The sequence below is a fragment of the Micropterus salmoides genome, unplaced genomic scaffold (assembly GCF_014851395.1).
Source record: "Micropterus salmoides isolate LMB-PRFRI ecotype aquatic unplaced genomic scaffold, ASM1485139v1 Ms_hic_scaffold_18, whole genome shotgun sequence".
NCBI classification, from domain to species: domain Eukaryota; kingdom Metazoa; phylum Chordata; class Actinopteri; order Centrarchiformes; family Centrarchidae; genus Micropterus; species Micropterus salmoides.
Window position 1 is genome coordinate 9926096 of NW_024040928.1, and position 21497 is coordinate 9947592.

A 21497-nucleotide genomic window follows, 5' to 3' on the forward strand; every position below is an offset into this window, starting at 1 on the left:
GCTGATTGAGAAACAAAGAAAAGAAATAATGTTTTAAAGCCCATGTTATTTCATGTTGAGAGACACTACTGTGTCCACAGTGATAATACAGATTTTTGTTCACTTCTATAGGATGCAAATATCCACATTAGAGTTATGAAGGGACAAAATTTATACAGACTCCACAGAGCACAAAGTATTAATGTTTTCAAGGAGTGTTCAAAAAGTCACCCTGCAGCTGCTCATCAACAATGGAAGGCACTTTCAATCCGTTACAAATGTGCAGATTTTCAAGTATGACATACCAGTCATCTCAAATCACTTTTTTCTGCAACAATCCTTCCCTATTTAAAATTCACAGCCTAAATGTCCTTCCAAAAAACCCACATTCAGACACTGTAAGATGGTTGTTAGCCAGGACATTTTGAGCTGCCCTGGCAAAGTACGGCACACGTTGTTGAAAGCCAAAATTCCCCCGCCAACGGTGGCTCCGAAGCCTCTGTGAGAGGTGATTTGCAGAGTGTGACTGTGAATGGCAGCCACGAGAGAAGACAAAGTAAGAAAGCAAAGGAGGAGGAGCAGAGTGGAGGAAGGAATGAGAGAGGCCTAAATCAATGCCATCCACTTCAGCTCACTGCCAAGAAAGACAGATGCTCTCTCTGTCGGTTTGTGTGTGCGTGAGGGTGCATGCCTGCACAGACACACATCAATCGGGAGTTATTTTCCTTCAAGTCTATTTCTGCTTTGACCAATTTAATCCTAGATCAATGTAAGACGGTATGTAATACATACAGAGTCAAATTCAAATCAAACTTGAAATTAAAGGCATATCGATCACAGCAACCAACTTTCTTTTCTGCCCATTAAGAAGTTTAATGAATCCCACAATCATTGTGCATGAGACAAATGCAGTGTGGCAGATTTGGAGCAAAGACAAACTGAACTGTATGTGCGTATCTGTATCCAGTGATGGAGGCACTTGTTGCAAAATCGTCAGAGACAACTGTCTCATTTCATGTTACATATTTCATATTACAGCAACTTGTAACAAGTAGACATGTTTTAGATTTAGGACTTGCTCCACATGTAAGCACTTGTCTAGACTTGATTCATTCTCAGTCTGAACAGTCCATTGCCTTGGAGCTCACCCAATGTCATTAATACACGCTGTAATAAAAATGCTTCCTCAAATTAGCAACTCTCTGCGTGCACATGTCACAACCATAATAGCCCACTTCCCTATTCAATGAAGACACAGGTTTACATTCTTGCCTCTGAAGCAGGGGCACTGGGTGACCTTGTTAAATCAGAAACACTATCTCTCTAAGCTCTGTTTCCATATGGATACATACAGCAAACCCAGCAAAGCTACAAAAATAACTCTGCCATGCAGTGCTTAGAGCAGAAACCTGCCCTCTCTCTGGAAACATGAGAAAACCCTGCACTCTGTACAGCTATAATTTATGCCATGTCACAATTAAGTGTTAAAAAGGCAAGAAAAATAGAAACAGGTTTTAAACACAGTCAAATGTGTGACCCTTTGTTGTAAGGTCAGCACAACAGGACAGAATAAATGCTCAATGGAACAGCTACTATCTTAGCTGCTCCACCACTGTTTGGTCTAATATGTTATCACTACGTGCTGGGAACTGCCGGCAGCGAGAGCCGAGACCTGTTGCACAGACAAATCTGCATAGCCAGCATACCAGCATGCAGTCTTGGCTCACCAGAAACAGAAACAGTTGAACACCCCACCTGTAACTGTTTATGAATCGTCTGTGCCTGGGGTTTAAAGATCGGCGCCTCCGTAGTCTTTATCACTCCCACCACCTGCCTCAGCCTCGCTGACTCTGTCAGGCCCTCGGTCCTCCTGCTCGCTCTGGCCCCGATCTCTGCTGCTCCTCGGCCCCCCGCCATAATAAGTCACTCTGCCCGGCTGCAGCTGCATTCAGCTCCAATTGACTGGAAATGCGGCCCTCTGAACCTACAGGAACTACCCACTGAGAGACCCAATGATCAGGTTTCTTCCTCCGTCACCTGCTAAAGAGCTGGTGGGGGAAGGTGGGCGGCTGTGCTCTGCTATCACTGACCTACTGACATTTACAGCAGTGCTGTACCAGTTATCACCCTGAGTGTCATGCCTATTGTCACGGGCCTTTTACCCTCACTGTGCCAGTCCTTTGCTTTGTCTCACTGTCACACAAACTGTGACAGGCTTGCTACTGTCCAACCTGGACAAAATGTCCGATGTCAAAATATGAAGATTGATTTAAGACACTGAATAAGGACTTTTGTGGATGAATTAAAGTAAAGAAGACTGTATGTCATGTAAGCTGACACCCAAAACAGTCACGATTTGATTTTCCCCAAAGCCACAATCCTAAAAAGTGTAAATCTGCAAAGCTGCACTGTTCTTCAACAAAACCAAAATTAACAAACCAACCAAAACAAAATATATTCATTAATATAACAGCTACTGGATATGTACCTCACAGTTATGGGCACATTTTGATGCATTATTTCTTCTTCCAATTTGATGTAAGGATACTTTCAGTGCAGTTTTAATGGATTTGACAGCAAAGATATGTTCAGCTACCTAAAATATCACCAAGCTCTTTCCACCTACACTACCTAAAGTACATGTAACCCACAGCTGAATGCAAGAAGTTAAGGCACGTACTCTGGAGGCTGTCAGCAGTGGGAAATGCAAGAAATCACAAACAGAAGAGAGACAAGACAGGCTGAAGGGAAAAAGGCACATCAAAATGTATAGTACATCTTTGTTGCATAATAACTCCTGGACTGCATCATGGATTAATATATCTGAATATGTGTCTATTGAGGATTTTACCTCTATGTCTTTATTACAGAACGCATAATTATGCACATTGCTGATTCATATGAAGGGACCTCCACTGTCAGAGAACCAAAGTACATGTGAAAATGTTAGCTCTAATCAAAGCAGTGATGTTCACACCCTGCACGTCATACTCTCATTTGCCACATGGTTCCCTTCCTGCAGCCCCTCCAGCAGTAACAAACATCCTGACTCAAACACCAATTTATCCCTAAGTACCATCATAATCCTTAATGCCATCTTCCCTGACCTTCACTAAGAATCTGAAAACTGTCTAAGATTTTTTTTTTATAATATATAATGTAAATGCAGACAGTCAACTTTAATTTGATTGTATCTAACATTAATCTCATATGTCTGATTTTGTCACAGCTGTCTTCAAATGTCTCCACTGATCTTATCTGAGTGACATCTGGAAAACCTGTAGACCAACTCAAGTCATTAATCTACTATCACATTCATTTCCAATCTACATGTTGTGAGACTGACATTGATATTATCATGAAGCCATACTGTGTGTCATACTACATACTACACTTAATTCAAACTTGAAATGGACCACCTTCGGTGGCAATTTGAAGCACTCTAGTGTTCATTTTATTTAAAGAAGAGAATAAGCAGTCAGTGCTCTGCTGTCAAGTACAGAATGAATAATAAGATGAATTCATACATCAATGGGGGGATTTGATCTTCATCCAGGAGAGGAGCATGTTATTTGGAGAAGAGATGGGGTATGAAAGAGAAAAATCCACCTTAAAACACAATGCACGTATATTATTCCGGTGATCCCTCCAAATTCACTTATTTACTGTGAACGTAAACATGTGTGTTCTACAGCTAGTGTAGAATTAAGAGCAATAAGCTTTAAAATCAGTCTCGTGAACCATGATGGGTAGGTCTTTTTTGTAACTCACTTACTGATGCTGATGTCCATGACTGGAGGGCCGTTTGATGACCCTGGGATCAAGACAACAAATTTAAATTGCTTTCATTAAACATGCATTGGGGGTAAAAATGGAAATTAAATTTCTCATTTAGCTTTTTTACTTTTTCTACAGAAATGTGTTAAGGTGGACTTTGTATATAAAGTAGTCATCATTGGCTACTACTTACCATATCTTTACTCAGTATATAACTTTCTGAGTTGGAAAAGTCTGGTATTGTCTGCCATCAACCTGTCCTTGTGTAAAGTTTATAAACTGATGATGTTGTTTAATAAAATCCCTTTATAACAATTCTGTTTTTAATTCACTCCAGGTTATTATAGCTTTGACCCATTCTCTAAACACTACTAACTGATTGCAGTATAGGTTATGTAGGAAATAAATCTTATTCTTTGCACCTTCTAAAAGCCCAAAATGCAAAGAAACACAAGCAAGAGCAGAGGAAAACAGTATCCTATAAACCGTGGGAGCAAAATACAGCAGAAAAACGACCACATCGGATGAATCTGCTCCCACAAAACTTGTTCGCTTTTACATCTGTCACCTTTCCTACACACAGGTTATTCTGCTTCTCATTTACAAGAACCCAGACATCTAATATTGGCCCACGGTTGAGAAAATAGGAAGGAATAGAAGACCGTTAGCAGGCCTAAGCATTTCACAAGCACAAACACATACAAACACACACACCATCATGGTAAATTACCTCCTGTGCTCCATAGGACTCAACAATTTAAGCGTGTCAAAGTCAAGGTGCAACATGAGACTGCCATTAATAATATCCACGGAGCTACCCCTGCAAGTGGTAATGAATGTAACACATTAACACACATGTAACCTTGCGTCGCACAACAACCCACCCACACATACACACGTCTGAACCATGTCAACATCAAAACAAGAAAAGCAATGTAAAAATGAAGACGTTTTGCATGGAGTTAGTTTTAGTGCGCTTACTCATGCACCACCACACACTTCCAATTGTCAGGTTGCAGAAGCTTTAAGAGCACAATGTTTAAAACATGGAAACGCTGTTAGGGCATGGTGTTATACCTATACTTCTGGATTAGCATGTGTGCTGAGGGCTGGGTGAGGGGGTGGGGGGGTGAGAGCCAAGGCTTTAAGCAATACTAATGTTCAGCTGAGATGAGCGGTCTGACAACAAGGCTACAAGCCTTGTGAATAAACGATGAGTGCACAAAGCCAGAGGGCAGAGGTAGCAGTTATTTCAGCATGATGACTGCGCCAACCTCTCTAACTGCTCTACATGCACGCACACACACAACCATATATATTATATATATATATATATATATATATATATATATATATGTATATATATACACACAAACACAAACACACACACACACACACACACAAGTACGCAAAGAGGCATACAGACTTGCTTCATCCATGTCCTCCTTGTCCACACACACGTGCGCGCACACACACACACTTAGTAGATAGAGCTGGGGGAGTCTGCCAAGATGAGGAAGCCTTGGAAGCCTTATGTCAATCAAGTGTCAGGGCAACCAGGGGAGAAGTATATAAATTCATGGGTGAGACCGTATAAATACCCCAGCCAGTCAGGGTCACACACACACACACACACACACACACACACACACACACACACACACACACACAGTGAGTTTTGTTTCCATCACTTCAGAGGGTATTACATAGACTTACATTCATTCCCTGAGGACTTACACTAACCCTAACCACTACTTTGTGTAAACCTAACTAATACACTAACAATGACCTAACCTTAACCTTATTATGTTTTAATTACCTTAGAATGAACTATTTCTATCTACATACACCGCTGGTCCTCTTATATGGACGTCGCCATGTAGCTAAAGTAGCCCAAACGGACAAGTCTCAACAGAGCGTGTTTCATCACTACATTGAATACGGACGAAGAAGAAGAAGAAAAACAAGTAACGTTAGTAGTACTAGTAGTAGTCGACAGGGTTATTAGAAGTAAGAGAAAGGCAGATATTTGGACCAAACAGATTATTTAGCACACGAGCCAACACAATGTGTCGGCCAGTGTAGCTTTTCCTGCTCGCTTGGAAAGGGGAGTGTCGCATTCATGTGGTGTCGGAATAATCAGAATCTTTTTTTCCTCCTTAAATCTTTACTGCAAAAAGAGAAATAGTGTTTAAATAAAGTGTATTTGTGCACAATAACGTGTTGCATATACATATTTTGCAAACATGTAATTTGTAATATGGTTATAACGGTTTGTTTGCTGTCCATGTAGAGTGAACTAGATGTCTGTGTGTTGTTTATATGCTCTGATAATGCTAAGCCTGAATTGTGTCTTTTTCACAAAAGTTTGCTTCTTTAAACTAGCACACTCACACACGACTTACACACAAATATGTTAGTTAGTATTCTTTGCATGCACACTCCAAGTGAGAGAAATGCAAAATCCTTTGGATTTGACAGAGGAGTGAAGTGACCCTGACTTCTAAGTAACATCAAACTACTTTCCACAGTGGTCTGTGATCAGCTTTTTTATTTGTCTTTAAGATTTTCTTTCCTCTTGGGGAGGCTGGGTGTGCAGATCAGTCATTTTAGTGCTGGCGTAATGACTAACGAGCATAACAAACATTTTATTATCCACCTCCTCAATTATCAGTTTTAATATTGAACTATAAAAAGATATGACAAATATAGGCATGTCCTGCTTAAGCCTGTTAATTAAACTTAAAGATGAACATGTAAAAAGCTTATCATTCCTAAAAATATTTCAGAGGCTCATTTGAAAAACCTCAGTGAAAAAAAAAGGTACAGCTGCAAATCATGCTTTTACAGCTGAGAGACTACATTGTGTATGATGTATTTGATAGATGATTATAGAGAGGAGAGGAGAGGAGAGGAGAGGAGAGGAGAGGAGAGGAGAGGAGCCTCAGTTCGACTAGGCTGGTTTGGGTCGGACCAAGAGGTGGATCATAGAAAGGGTCCGTCTAACACATGCAAACCCTTTATGACCTATTTTCTACAGTGTGGTGGCCCTACAGCAGAGCAGAATCAGCTGCCATGGCAACATGCACTTCACATCTCAGCACCCTTCATCAGCACCATCATCATTATCATCATCATCATTATCATTATCAATGGCGCTCCATAGCAAGGGGAGAAACAAGGGAACATGCCGCTACAGATAATCTTGTCATTTCTGGGAAGGCTCATGCGAATGAAACAAAAGGAAAGTGGAGATGAAGCCTATGAAAAGAGTTGGCAGAGAAATGTAGTTATGTCATGTGTGGAGTCATTCTCAGTGTTTCTCCCTGTTCCTGCTGACACACCACCTCCACCTGAATGCATGGCAGCAGGCAGCGGAGTTGTGACTGTGTGAGAGCGACCAACAAAAACAAGGGAGGTGGGTTAAAAACAGAAGGGAAGAGGAAGTCATACTTTGGGCAACGGCGTTTCAGATGACCGGACTTTCTTGGGAGATATCTGTGAAGAGAGCAAGAGAATTATTTTCTTGTTTCCCCCTCTTCAGAGATATCTCCTGTGGCATATTGCTGTTCTCTGTTACAGGACTTTTGTGGATGTGTGATCGTGTATTTCCTGTCAGCAGGACCTGTCAGCGGGACCTGTCAGCGGTTCCTCAGAGACTAATATCCATAAGTTAGCTTGACAAATAATACTCACAATAGTGATTTTAGTCTTATTGTCTTAAATGTATTAAAGTGCAACCAATTGCTGCAGTGCTTTATTTCAACTTTCATCATCAAAAATGAGAAATTAGTTTAAAATTGACATGTTAATGGGGTGAGTGTTTAAGTATTGTCAAGGTCAACAAAAATGGTGTAAGCAAGTGTTGTAACACACACAGAAGATGGTCCTAAATGTCATAGCTGAAAGGCAGTGGGTCACACATGCAGTATGATGGGACCACAGACAGTATAATGGAAGAATAAAAACACCATATTTTAAGAAGTGCCCCTGTAAAAGACCCATGAGGCCTAGTACAACCCCCAATATCATCAGAGATGGGCCTCAAAAACAATCTTATATTCTGATACAACCCAGAGAAAGGTGCACAGACATATTAAGGAGCATTTTAGTAAACAGTTTGGTGTATAAGTGACTATAATTAGGTACAGCCCTTTTTCAGTTGATCAAATGTGTCGATGCAATATGTTACGAAGAACCGATGAACAACAACACATCAGAGGAGACACTCGGAAGGTTCAGAGACAAGAGGAGACACACAATTACAGTCACAGGGGGAGCTAGAAGGAGAAATCACACAGCCAAATAAAAAAGAAACATCAATTAATATTAGGGTTTCTGAGATTGTGACATTATTTAATGGAAAAGTTACTATCTTTAAAGCTGCATTAAGCAATTTTTGACCAGCAGAGGGCAGACAGTCTATGAATTTATCAATTGTTTCTGGATAACATGTTAGCAAACATAGACAGCAGACAACAGCAGCATCCCTGGTCACGTGAAGAATCTAGTGTGTCATAAGTCCGTCCAAAATATATAAGTCACACTCACTGGCCTATGGTTTGATCTCAACTGCTCAAAAAACTATCCAGGTCTTCATTTTGTATAGTGTTTGACCACCAGTCCTAGTGACACAAATATCACTCTTTAGCTGCTCAACCTTCTACCTTTTGACCCTCTCGTTTACCTCAGTTTTCCGCCACTTCAAACCTTGGCAGTTAGCGCACAGCCAGCTTGTCAGGGCTTGTTTGGTGGTTCTTGTTTAATATGGTTGTATGCTGAGAGTGGTAAGACTCAACCAAACAGTGCAGCCTGTAATGTGGGCTGGTGTAGGGGAATTACAGTAGAACCACATTACTATTGCATTACATTACTTGCTTAATGCAGATTTAAAGCAATATAATGTACAATGATATAACTATAATTTCATATAATAGGGCAATTTGAAAAGTGTGAAGTGGCCAGATGGCACTGGAGAAAGACAACAGAATGTGGAGGATGACGTATTGAGATACAATGACACTGAAGTGAACGATACCTATAGGGATAGAAGGTAGTGATAGAAAAGTAAAAGGAATAGCTTTAGAACATTGTTGGGGGAAAGGAATGTCCAGATATACAGGTGCTGGTCATATAATTAGAATATCATCAAAAAGTTGATTTATTTCAGTAATTCCATTCAAAAAGTGAAACTTGTAGAATGTATACATTCATTCCACACAGACTGATATATTTCAAGTGTTCATTCCTTTTAATTTTGATGATTATAACTGACAACTAATAAAAAACCCCAAATCAGTATCTCAGAAAATTAGAATATTGTGAAAAGGTTCAATATTGAAGACACCTGGTGCCACACTCTAATCAGCTAATTAACTCAAATCACCTGCAAAGGCCTTTAAATGGTCTCTCAGTCTAGTTCTCTAGGCTACACAATCATGGGGAAGACTGCTGACTTGACAGCTGTCCAAAAGACAACCACTGACACCTTGCACAAGGAGGGCAAGACACAAAAGGTCATTGCTAAAGAGTCTGGCTGTTCACAGAGCTCTGTGTCCAAGCACATTAATAGAGAGGCGAAGGGAAGGAAAAGATGTTGTAGAAAAAAGTGTACAAGCACAAGGGGATAACCACACCCTGGAGAGGATTGTGAAACAAAACTCATTCAAAAATGTGGGGGAGATTCACAAAGAGTGGAGTGCAGCCGGAGTCAGTGCTCCAAACCACCACGCACAGACGTATGCAAGACATGGGTTTCAGCTGTCGCATTCCATGTGTCAAGCCACTCTTGAACAAGACACAGCGTCAGAAGCGTCTTGCCTGGGCTAAAGACAGAAAGGACTGGACTGCTGCTGAGTGGTCCAAAGTTATGTTCTCTGATGAAAGTAAATTTTGCATTTCCTTTGGAAATCAAGGTCCCAGAGTCTGGAGGAAGAGAGGAGAGGCACAGAATCCACGTTGCTTGAAGTCCAGTGTAAAGTTTCCACAGTCAGTGATGGTTTGGGGTGTAATGTCATCTGCTGGTGTTGGTCCACTGTGTTTTCTGAGGTCCAAGGTCAACGCAGCTGTCTAGCAGGAAGTTTTAGAGCACTTCATGCTTCCTGCTGCTGATCAACTTTATGGAGATGCAGATTTCATTTTCCAACAAGACTTGGCACCTGCACACAGTGCCAAAGCTACCAGTACCTGGTTTAAGGACCATGGTATCCCTGTTCTTAATTGGCCAGCAAACTCGCCTGACCTTAACCCTATAGAAAATCTATGGGGTATTATGCCAGACCCAACAATGCAGAAGAGCTGAAGGCCACTATCAGAGCAACCTGGGCTCTCACAACACCTGAGCAGTGCCACAGACTGATCGACTCCATGCCACGCCACATTGCTGCAGTAATTCAGGCAAAAGGAGCCCCAACTAAGTATTGAGTGCTGTACATGCTCATACTTCTCAAGTTCATACTTTTCAGTTGGCCAACATTTCTAAAAATCCTTTTTTTGTATTGGTCTTAAGTAATATTCTAATTTTCGGAGATACTGAATTTGTTGTCAGTTTTAATCATCACATTTAAATGAAATAAATATTTGAAATATATCAGTCTGTGTGTAATGAATGAATATAATATCCAAGTTTAATTTTTTTAATGGAATTACTGAAATAAATCAACTTTTTGATGATATTCTAATCATATGACCAGCACCTGTAAATTCATATAGACAGAGAAAGCAGGAGTTTGGATGAAAGCAGAGGAGAAAGAAAAGGACAAAGAACAAGAGAGTCACAAAGATGCAAGAAAGGTGGGCGACTACACAAAAAATGATAATGATTTGTCCCCAGTTTGATGCCCTCTGTCCATTCACACTTTACCTTCATTGGTGCCAGCTGGATGGGGGTGATGTAGGAGGGGTCCACCATGGGCTTGGGGCGGTTGGCAGTGTCTGCCAGGAGGCTCTGCCATTGCTGCGGCAGCCCGGTGAACTTCTGCTCCCGCGGGTCGAAGCCCGTGTGGACCCGGTGCTCAAAGTTAGATGGAGCTGAGATCTCCAGCCGTTTCTTCTTCTTCCCAAACATGCTGGAAAACCCTGGCAAACCTGGCAAACCACAGAAGATAGATGCAGTTAACATTTTAACTGCTGTATAGATTGATTGATGAAATCCATTACTGCACAGTCCACACTGTAATGTGGACTACAGGCTGAATCCTCTTATGTTGAAGGTCAATGCAAGTTCTTTCCTTTGAGTGCAATTTTGTTTTTCAAACTATGTTCCTTAATCTGTGCTCCACTCTAGCCTGTTCAGCACTATGACACTGAATGCATTCAATTGTATCTAACTATATATTGGAGGTGTGACACTACATCAAGTTGAGTGGATGCAGATGAGTATTATTAATCTAGTTTGCGTCACAGCATTATCATATATGCACTTTTCCTCTGAAAATACATAAGGTATGCTTTATATGCTATAAATTAGCAGGTAATGTTCAATGCCATTCAGTTGTCAGTCAGTCAGTTGTTGTTGAAAGTTGATGTGTCCTAAATATACCCCTAACTTATTAAGCTTTACTGTCTACCAGTGGCATAATGTCATTATACCACTGGTGGCCTAAGTTTTTTCTTTTCATCAGAAAGTGGACAAAGACTGCATTGCTTTAACACACGACCATTTTTTCTTGACAATACATTGATCAGGTTGTTAAAAGGTTGTTCCCTCCTACTCAAGTGAACGTGCAAAAACTGAAAAAGCTCCACAGAACTTGTTTATCTCATGTAAAATTAAATAATAATACGTGGACAATTGGTGTGGAGCAACACTTGAATAATATGCCAGTCAGCATCTTTCAATATTTAACCAACCATCTCACCAGCATTTCAATCCAACACTCAACCCTCCAGATAGCACACTGGGGTGCACTGTATGTAATGGTAAGGAACACTTTTGTACAACAGCAAACTACATCACCTGTAAAAGCAGGCAATAATAAGAAAGATAACTGAATTGATAATCACCCTGGTTATTATAAAGCAAGTATAGCAATCACTGATTTTCTTGCCATGTCTGTAAGCTGTCAGCCTGATTGGCTGCAACTACCAGTTTAAAATGGGATGTTTGGTGATGTTTCACATTGTGCTGTGCTGTTATGTACTCCGCTGCTCTGTAGCATGCTAAACTCAGCCTTCCAATGCTGCAGGATACAAACAAGGAAAGAACAAGCAAAAATGTCCAAACATACTAGAAAAAAATAGTATCCACTTTGGTTATGTAACATAAACAACAGGGAAAAAATCAACTGACTGAAGCAAAGAGAAAAAGAAGAAAATTTATGCCAAGTTAGGATTGTGTTTTTTTTATGTAAGGTTTGATAGGGATTTATATACAGTCAATCAGATGCACATCGTGCATGGCAGCTGTTCCTGCCTGTGCCGTTACTCCACCACTGAGAGGAAGCGTTTGGAAATCCCACTGTGGTATTGGTGGTTTGGGTGGATGCATGATGTCCAGTCATAGGAACAAAATGTCATGATGTTGGATGCTGCTGGTGTGGCTGTGAATGGACTCTATTGTGTCGTTCCCTTCTAGGAGGCATTGTCCTCAGACAAAAACAAAGTAACCCCCCCTAGCCCGCCCTTCTTATTTTCTCTCTCCCCCTCTGTTATGGCTTTCGCACAGATAATGTTTGCTGTGCTTGTCCACCAAACATGCATTATTTTAAATATGTGTTGTACATTGTGCACAAAACAAGCAAGAAACCTTCACAAGCAAGCTTGAGGATTTAATGTCTTGTCTGAAGTTAAAAAAAGTGTAAAGAAAATATGATACCCCTGTTGAAAAAAATATGCATCATTTGCACTGGCTGTCATTGTACTGTAGCGAACACTGTGTAACTCTGTGCAACTGGCTGTTCTGTTCTGAAACAGAAACATAGAAATAAACAGAAAGTTTAAAATTTTTGGTCAATAGCCATGGATTTTGTTGACTGATATGAAAACTGTGTGCTACTGTAATAGCAGATTTTATCAGCTGTAGCTAGCTAGCTAGCGCAAGATAATGCTAACTTTAACAATTGGTTGGTTGAAAAACGTCCCTTCATCTCAACAGGATGTTTAATGTTCAGGAGGTTAATTTGTTTCCCTGTTTCCTGTTTTCCCTTGGCTGTGTGTGTGTGTGTGCGTGTGTGTGTGTGTGTTTGTTGGGCGTGGTACGGCTCTCTCTACCGGCTCCTGATTCATCGTTCAACCTACACACCTCCAAGCTGTGCCATGCTCACCTCAAGTCCTGGACTCATTCCCCTCTCCGTCACCTGGCTCCCTTCCCTCAACCTCATTCAATCCCTGGTCAATAAAGCATCTCTTATCCACTCCCTGTGTTTGTGTCCGCATTTGAGTCCGCCTAGCTAATCGTTAAACACAGTGGTTAAATTTATGATTTCATGTATGCAAGTTTGGCTGGAGTTGCAGTAAACCTCCCCAAACCAAATAAAGAGCCGGTAATAGCTGTTAATGTTAAATTCTGAAATGCTAGCATCTTGGCTACCACAGAGTGGATGTTCCAGTGCTTAACAAACTTGTAACGTTAACCCTACAAAATCATATAGTTAGCTAATATGCATGTTGTCTTTGGAAGTAACACTAGGTAATTACTGTAAGGTAAGTACTGTAGCTCGATGTGCTAACATTTGCAGTTCATGTTAGGGCTGATAAACACACTGTTTTTCTCTTGTATTTTTGAATTTGGAAAGACTTATAAAGGCACCATGCTCAAAAATCTTTACATACCGAGTTGATTAGAGGCCCATGCACACCACTTCAATATGTGTTTGTGTCTACATGTGTGTGCGAATTAGTGGAAGACTTAGCAAACAGGCAATTGTTGAATAAAACATTACAAACATTAGTTGCTAAAAAAGTGTTAGTGAAGTCTGCATAGCACTGTGCTAAATCCATTTTAGTTGTGAAAACTCTTTTGACTTGCCAGTACCTCCTGAGCAGATGCAATGACAGAAGTCACTTAAGAGTTTATTTCTAAATGTAGCTTTAAACAGAGAAGGCAAAACATTTAATCATGGAAATCTGTCTCAATAATTTCCTTTGCTGCCATGCAGCAGGAGAGACAGACAGACCAAATTAGTGGCCTCAAACAGGAAAGATGGAGAGATAGATTGATGGGAGAGCAAGATAGGCAGGGGGATGGGTGGCAATAAAAGATAAGAACTGAAGCAGAGCATGGTGGGGAGTTTAAAGAGAGATGGTGGAATGAACAGACAGAGGAAACGAGGGAAAGAGAAAGAGACAAAAAAAGTCATGGAGAGAGGAGGGAAGCTGAGAAGGCTTAAGGGTTTTGTGATGCACAGAGCAGCACAATCATAGCACAACAGATTATTATGCAGCACACTGCTGCCTTTAGAAAGCTCAATACTGGATCAAAAAGGTGTGAAGTCATAGATAGAAACTTCGTCCCACAGGCATGTTTACACAACTCTGCCTTTTATGCTGCATTCACTGTCAGCCTTGGTTTACAGTGTAAAGACTATTGAATCAGTTGTGAGTAGAAATATGTCATTTTTTTCAGCAAAAAGGCAAGGTTTAATTCAAACACACCATTTTATATTTATCATAACATATGATATAAATATTGAGATATAATTTGACAACAAGAACCACAGCAGCATATCACATTATAGCCCTGAAGGGATAAATACAGTAGCTTAGAGAAGTTTTTATGCAACTATTGTATGACCCCATTCACTAAAGTGCATATTTAAAGCAACACATCAGTGGCCCAGTAAATTCTATGTGCTTACTACTGACAACCAATTCCATATTCATGCAAGTGAAGCTGTAATTTCTAAATGTGTTTATCCTATCCTACAGGGCAGATTGGTTTCAGTTTATTTTAGTACGCTATCAATACAACTTGCTGAGCCTTCAAAATTGCTCAACATAGCTAATGTGTCATAATGAAACACACATCCACACTGGTTTTGATTAGTTATTTAATTCTAGAGTTAAGAGTTAATACAGTTTTTTGTTTTTTATTGTGGGAGTGATCTGTGAATCATTCCTGGTGGTGCTTTCATTGGCTGAAGTGAAGGTCTGACAACAAAGCTTCACGTTTGAGTTGACACATGGCACTGCATTCATTACCTATGATGTTTCGAAACGCAACAGGGAATGCAGTAAAAACTTGTGACAGATTTGACATTTAGTTGTATTGAATGATCTGCGATAATTATGACTTCACAGTGGAAGACAGGGCGCTTTACCGGTGGGCTGATTTGCCTTTTGGGCAGACAAAACTATCCTTTTTCTGACCAGCCCATAAAACAGGTTGATCAGTGGGCACAGTGAGGAGGATGAGGAGAGGGAGAGAAATGGAGAGAGCAGACCATGCGGTAAGCAGAAGCTAACAATAGACTGGCTGCCTAGCTCAAAAATATGTAGCCTAATACCACATTATGCAGCAACAGGTGGAAGGAGAGGTGTCCGGCCATTTCCACTGACAGGGGGAGGAGCAGTAAGAGGAGTGGGCATCTGAAAGGGAAGCCAAGCAACAGAGTGAGCAGGAGCAAAATGACTTGTTTCACTACCAGAATTTGATCCTTTCGGTCCTTTGGAAAGTCTAGAAGAGCTGCATGATTAAATCATTTAATCCCACCTCAAATTAGCCGGCTCAGGTGGCAGAAGTTTCTACCACACTTGCTCTATGGGCCACATGATGTGGAAGCTATGAAGAAGCTATGCGGAAGATCCGGGTAATTTTCTACTATGGAAATCGAAATTTTTGGCTTCATGTGCCACTGAGCAAGGTTCATAGGAATAAACAGGGCCCCGACACTGTATGCAGTGTCTCTTTATACATCCAGTCAGTCAACACCAAGTAGCATAGCATAAGGTATTTGTTTGTTTTTGTAGTCTAGCATAGTTCCCTAATGCTGTCGCAACTTCAGCTGACTATTCTAACGTTAACTAGCTAACGTTAGTATGATTAGCAAATGAGTATTACAACAACAAACACAAAATTTAAACAATTTCACAAAATATCCATCCATCCATCCATCAACCGCTTAGCCTGCGTACAGGGGGGGCTGGAGCCAATCCCAGCTGACAGGTCGCCAGTCCATCGCAGGGCCACACATAGACAGACAACCACTCACACTCACATCCACACCTAAGGACAATTTCAGAGACAATTAACCTAGCCTGCATGTCTTTGGATGGTGGGAGGAAACCGTAGCACCCAGAGAGAACCCATGCGGACACAGGGAGAACATGCAAACTCCATACAGAAAGGCCGGGGCAACCGGGGTTTGAATCCACGACCTTCTTGCTGTGAGGCGACAGTGGCAACCACTGCAACATCGCCCCGCCCCAATTTCTCAAAATATTACAAAATCTAAAATATGGCTGCATGCTTTGGGAAGTCACTGGCTCTAATGTATGGTGTAAGCGGATAGTAGTTATTTGCAGTGGTGGGTAGAGTACTGAAATACTTTACTAAAGTACAATTACTCCCATAAAAAAATACTCAAGTAAAAATGAACATTTCACTTACTTGATTTGTCAATAAACTACTAAAAGTACAAGTTACATGTTTTTACATGTTTTAATATTGTTTAGTGTATGCAGGCCAGAGATCTTCACGAGTCATTTTATGCCAAGTCTCAAGTCTCTCTCTGGAATAATGAGTGTTACATCCGCAATGTAGACTAAGTCATAGACTTATATGCTTTAAAAATGCCATTAATGGAATGTTTAAGTATTTATGAAAGGGCGATGCAGGCTGCTTTCCAACACAGCCACCAGTGACATAGTGTATAGTTACTGGATTTGGGTTACATACAGAACAACCAAGTCTTAAATTTAAAAGGTACCTGCCTGATTTTATACATTTTTCACTCTGCCCAGCTCATTAATATCTAGCAAAAGCGCACTGGATAAAGCTCTCCTGTGTAATACAGTAATGACGGTATGAATGGTACCGAAGTTTAAAGTAGATTACTAGCCCAAAAAAAATACTTAAAAAGGGAAGGTGAAAACTTACCGTTCCTAAAAAAAAACAAAAAACCTTTTTACTCATTTGTGTTATTTGTAACAAGTTATTACCCACTCCTGTCTTAAGCATTCAAAACCACTGGTTTGGTCCTTTAACTAACACAAATTAGTGGAAACGTCTAAAAGAGAGGTAAAGAAACATACGACTGCTCCGTCTGTCTCCTGATCCATCACATGGTCTGATTCACAAAAAATGCATGACTTAAATACTCTCCACAGGTTTCCCTTAGATAACCAGTAAAAACAAACAATTGCGAGCCCTCATCTTTTCCATTTTGTGCTGAGCTACAACTCTTTTAATCAATGCAGACACGTCAGCCACCCTTTCCATTTTTGGCTGATGTCTACTTAAACCTCCACAAATTGACCAAAGGTTTCTGACCTTGTTATTATTTTCAGAGCATGTACACAACATGGTTTCTGCAAGATAAAACACTGACATGCAGGCATTATTCTGACAAGAAATAATATTCCCAAAATAAAGTCAATAAAGACAATGCCATGGATGAAGCTGAAAAACTGCTCCTGGGAGAAGAACGGTCTGACAGAAGGCAATGCTCAAATATTTTGTAAATATCGACTACAAAGTTGCCTTCTGCAGTCACTGCAGTGAAACACATAGTGATTAAATAGGGCTTGATCGCAGTCTTGCACTGAATCATCAGCTGACACATGCAGCAGCTGAAGCCCTTGTTGCCTTAGAGCAATGTACAAACAAAAACAAAACACATCCCATAATGCCACATCCAACAAAGAGCCTGATCTGAAGTGTAGAGGAAAGGATAATCAGACTTGGTCTAAAACTGTCTACCTGTATGCATGTGTAGCTGAGCTCCAACCAGGCTAGCCTTTACAAAACCAAAACACAAGAGCAAAAGTTAGCATTAGCATGCCCAGCTAACTAGCTAATTAATTACAGTAGCAATCTTGTGTTATTTCCAAATGCAAGCAGCGCGTCATTAGCTAACTACATTATGTTGTGGGGTTACAGGTTGAGTGAAATTGAAAAATTGCTGCATATTTTTTTGTGGTAAATCTGCCACCATTATCACTGCAAGCAGCTTTGTGTAGTGCTGGAATGGAAAGCTTGAAGAAGAAGAAGAAGATATACTTTATTAATAAAAAACTCAATGTTTTCACTCTGTTGTTAATTCTTAGTATTTTACACACAGGTCTGAAATGCACACACATGCACAAACAGGACCTATAGGGACAACACATGGAGAAATGTCAGAGCGAGGGGGCTGTCACTTGGTGCGGCGCCGCGAGCGGTTGGGGGCTTCCTTTGGCAGTGCCCAGGAGGTGAACTTGCACCTCTCCAACTACCAGCCCACACTCTGTTTCTTTGGCCCGAGCTGGACTCGTACCACGACCCTCCAGTTTCCAGCCTTACGGACTGAGCTACTGCCGTCCCATGGCAAAAGTAACTAAGGAAGGCAGGGTTTACTGAACAGTAAATTGGGTTGCACTCAACAAAAGAGATATTTTTATATCAATCTTTCATTCTAGACAGACAAAAATGTTTTTGGGACACCATCTTTCACCCTCTCTGTGGTCTGTAAGCAGCTATAGTGAAGATAGAAACCCCTGACCTAGATGGTGCGCCTTGGGAATGAGATTATTAAAGACTAGTAGGGCTTAAGTCGTCTAGGCCAAGCTCAACTGCTAAGAGACACAACAACACATGCACCCTCACACATACACACCACTGAATGCATGTAAGACAACATTCACACAGTCCAAACTTACTCCTGCAGAGCTTTTAGCAGCTGCTCTCTCACAACAGACGAAACAGGTTTTGTAGAGGCGTCTGGGAATTGCCTCGATGCAGAGGCCAGAGGAACTAGTTACTGCACAACTTCTCCTGGCTGCCACATAAGCACCTCTTAAGCTGTAATTTATGGGCAGATTGTAAAGCACTCTGTGAAGTTTCAGAATAATGCCTGCAAGGTTATTCTGCCAAAGAGTAACAATGTCAGGTCACTCTGATGAGAAATTGCACCTAGTAGTATATGCAGACATTATGAACTCCATTAATCTAGCTGTGTAAGACTGTGACTGTGAGCTGAGTGACGCTTCAATAATAAAAAATGGATATTGTTCTGCCACATGAATGCATGCCCTTTAAATGTGTGACAGCAATATATGTTGATGTTATTGTCACATTTAGTGTGCTGTTACAAGATGACTATTACATAACGACATGTAAACATCCACAAGCCATGGGTTTAACATACTCTGCACATAAAACAGCAAGCTGCTCAGCCACACATAGATTTATAAGAGCATACACACATATGTACTTAAAGGGGCTACTAGTCCCAGGGCACAGATCCTGACTCCCAGGCTGATTTGTCTCCAAACCATCTGTCACCATCTGAGCCTCCACAGGCATTTCCCCTTTTGTACAACAACACCTCAACACACACACACTTTCACTGGAACCTGCCTCACGCCAAAAGCAAAACAGGCACTCTGTGCATGTGTTGGTGTTTGCATATATACTGTGTCTATTTTTGGTTCTTAAGCTCTGCGGCAGCATGATGTATTGATGTGTTTTCCAAACACCACATTTTCAAGTTTATATCCCTTAGATTGTAATTTACAAGCATAAAGTGGCATTAAGATGCAGAGCACTCACTCATGCACAAATATGCAAATACTTTTCATACATAATTTAAAATGCAACATGAAAAGGACACAAGTTCCTTCTGATAAACAAGTGGAGGGAGGGGCAATGAGAGGGGCAATTCTCTGCTTTATTTGCCACTGCAGGCAAGAGGAGGAGTTCCTAATTTAATTAAAAGGTTAAATGCTTCAAAACTGAAGGCCACGTTTTTCTTTAAGGTATTGTCCTTTTCCTAGTGTTCTTAAATGCAGCTGGTCTTAGTTTGAGTGACAGACAAAATGTGTTCTCATGCGTCCTCATCAATAATGTCTTGGTTCTGTTGTCCTCCACTCTATTGTTCTGCCCTGCTTTGTTGTATGATGTTCAATTCTGTACCATTTGCATTCACTCTCTCCAGACCTGGTTCATCAGATGATTTAATTGACATACGCATGTCTGTGTAAAAAACACTTTACACAGACATGCGTTTCACCTTCCCCATAGATGTATTTGAAAGCAGTGAACAACTTCGCTTTTTATCATTTGAGCAGTGTTTACAACACGCTGAGAAGTTTATAACATCCCTCGTTCAAATCATGTTTAAATACTTGGGCTGATCAGGTAGCTGCAGCATGTTAAATTGTAGCTCTGGTGATGAATATATCTCATCCTAGTACTACATTTTTCAATTTCAACCCATATGTAAACTCACTAAATCGCTGCTCTTACCTGGCAAAAAACTGATGGTTTCTTTCTTTCGTTCTGGATAAGCCATGGTGAAACAGCTCCGGACAATCAGAGTCTCCTCAGATGTTGCGCTTTGATGTTAAATTGCACACCTGATAAATCCATTATGCACCCCAATTTTCTTTCAACAAAACATGAAACAGCGAGTGCCCTGCCCAAACCATGATTAGCCAATAATTCCCTGGAGGAGCGACACTTCAGTGAAGTTATTGAATTGACAAATCAGGTCAGATCCAGGACCCTCTGCAGCCCCAGGGAGCTGCTACTACTACTGCTAGCTTGCTGCTGCTATGACTCTCCCTGCCTGCACACTCTGATAACTCCCGACGTGAAAGGCAGAGGGCACGAAAAAGTGCCTACGCCAGCAGCCTGGGCCAAAGCACGGCCAGGCAGCTTAAGCCCGGACCCATCCCATTTCACTTTCATTGTTTGTCCAACTGGGTTTGACCAGTCGCATCCCAAACTGAGCACCCTCTGACCTTCAATGTCCTCCTCCCACTTGACGGCTACCAGTACCACAAAAACAACATTCAGTGTAAGTGTCCTTGCTATTCCCACAATCCACAAGGATGGTGTTTGTGCCCTGGCTGTCATGTCAAACACACACACATACACACAGACAAAAAAACGTCTCCCACTGATGCCAGCATGTGTGGATATCAACTTTGGTGTCAAGTGTTGCACCACCAGGCGCCCTATCACTGCCTCTTTCACAGAGAGGAAGACAGATAGTGTGACGGAGGAGATAAGATGGAAGAAAGAGAAACAACAGCTGGTCCAGTCAGCAGCTGTGGCAGAGTCTGGACATTTGCCGATGCTAAGGGGACATTCAGTGGTGGCAGCCAGGGACGGGCCCTGAGCTAAGGGCAAACACACACTCACATAAGCAGTGCTAGGCTGTGAGGATTTCATTGGGCGTATTTGCTTCACAGAGAGAGAGAGAGAGAAGGAGAGAGAGAAAGAGCGTGCGTAGGTAAGTGCATGGGAAATTACACGGTGCACCTCTGCAAGGCTGCAGGCCAAGTTACAATAAAGCAAATTAATAAAACATGTTTATTTTGAGAGACACTTTCTCAGACAGTCTTCTAATGATGTCACCTATGTTTTGACAAGAAGTAGAACATCTTACCTTCTTTCTAGCCAATCAGTTTGAGTATTGTGATTAAATAGTCGAAAAAGGTAGTTAGACCTGTTAGGGCACAAATAACAGCAAAGAGCTGACATAGCTGTACGTTTTTCTGCTTTTCTGAATAAAACCTGACTGCAGGGAAGAGTTTGCTTTTTGTGCAGAAACAGGTTCATAGTTTATGAAGCTCTTACATGGTCTAATTTATCAGCT

The 21497-nt window shown here is 41.1% G+C and overlaps 1 protein-coding gene across 6 annotated transcripts in view; it reads right to left on the reverse strand.

Moving 5' to 3' along the window:
* Positions 1-21497, reverse strand: part of pak5 (p21 protein (Cdc42/Rac)-activated kinase 5) — a 71761-nt gene that overhangs the window by 28297 nt on the left and 21967 nt on the right. For 3 of the 6 annotated variants that reach the window (XM_038726121.1, XM_038726124.1, XM_038726123.1), the window contains 2 exons: positions 10619-10842; positions 7210-7254 (listed from right to left, as the gene is read on the reverse strand). In XM_038726121.1, the coding sequence (XP_038582049.1) occupies positions 7210-7254; positions 10619-10842 (269 nt within the window). Of the gene's footprint in view, positions 1-1734; positions 2004-7209; positions 7255-10618; positions 10843-20140; positions 20454-21497 lie in introns of those variants that run through there. The other 3 variants (XM_038726120.1, XM_038726122.1, XM_038726125.1) reach the window with 3 other exon arrangements.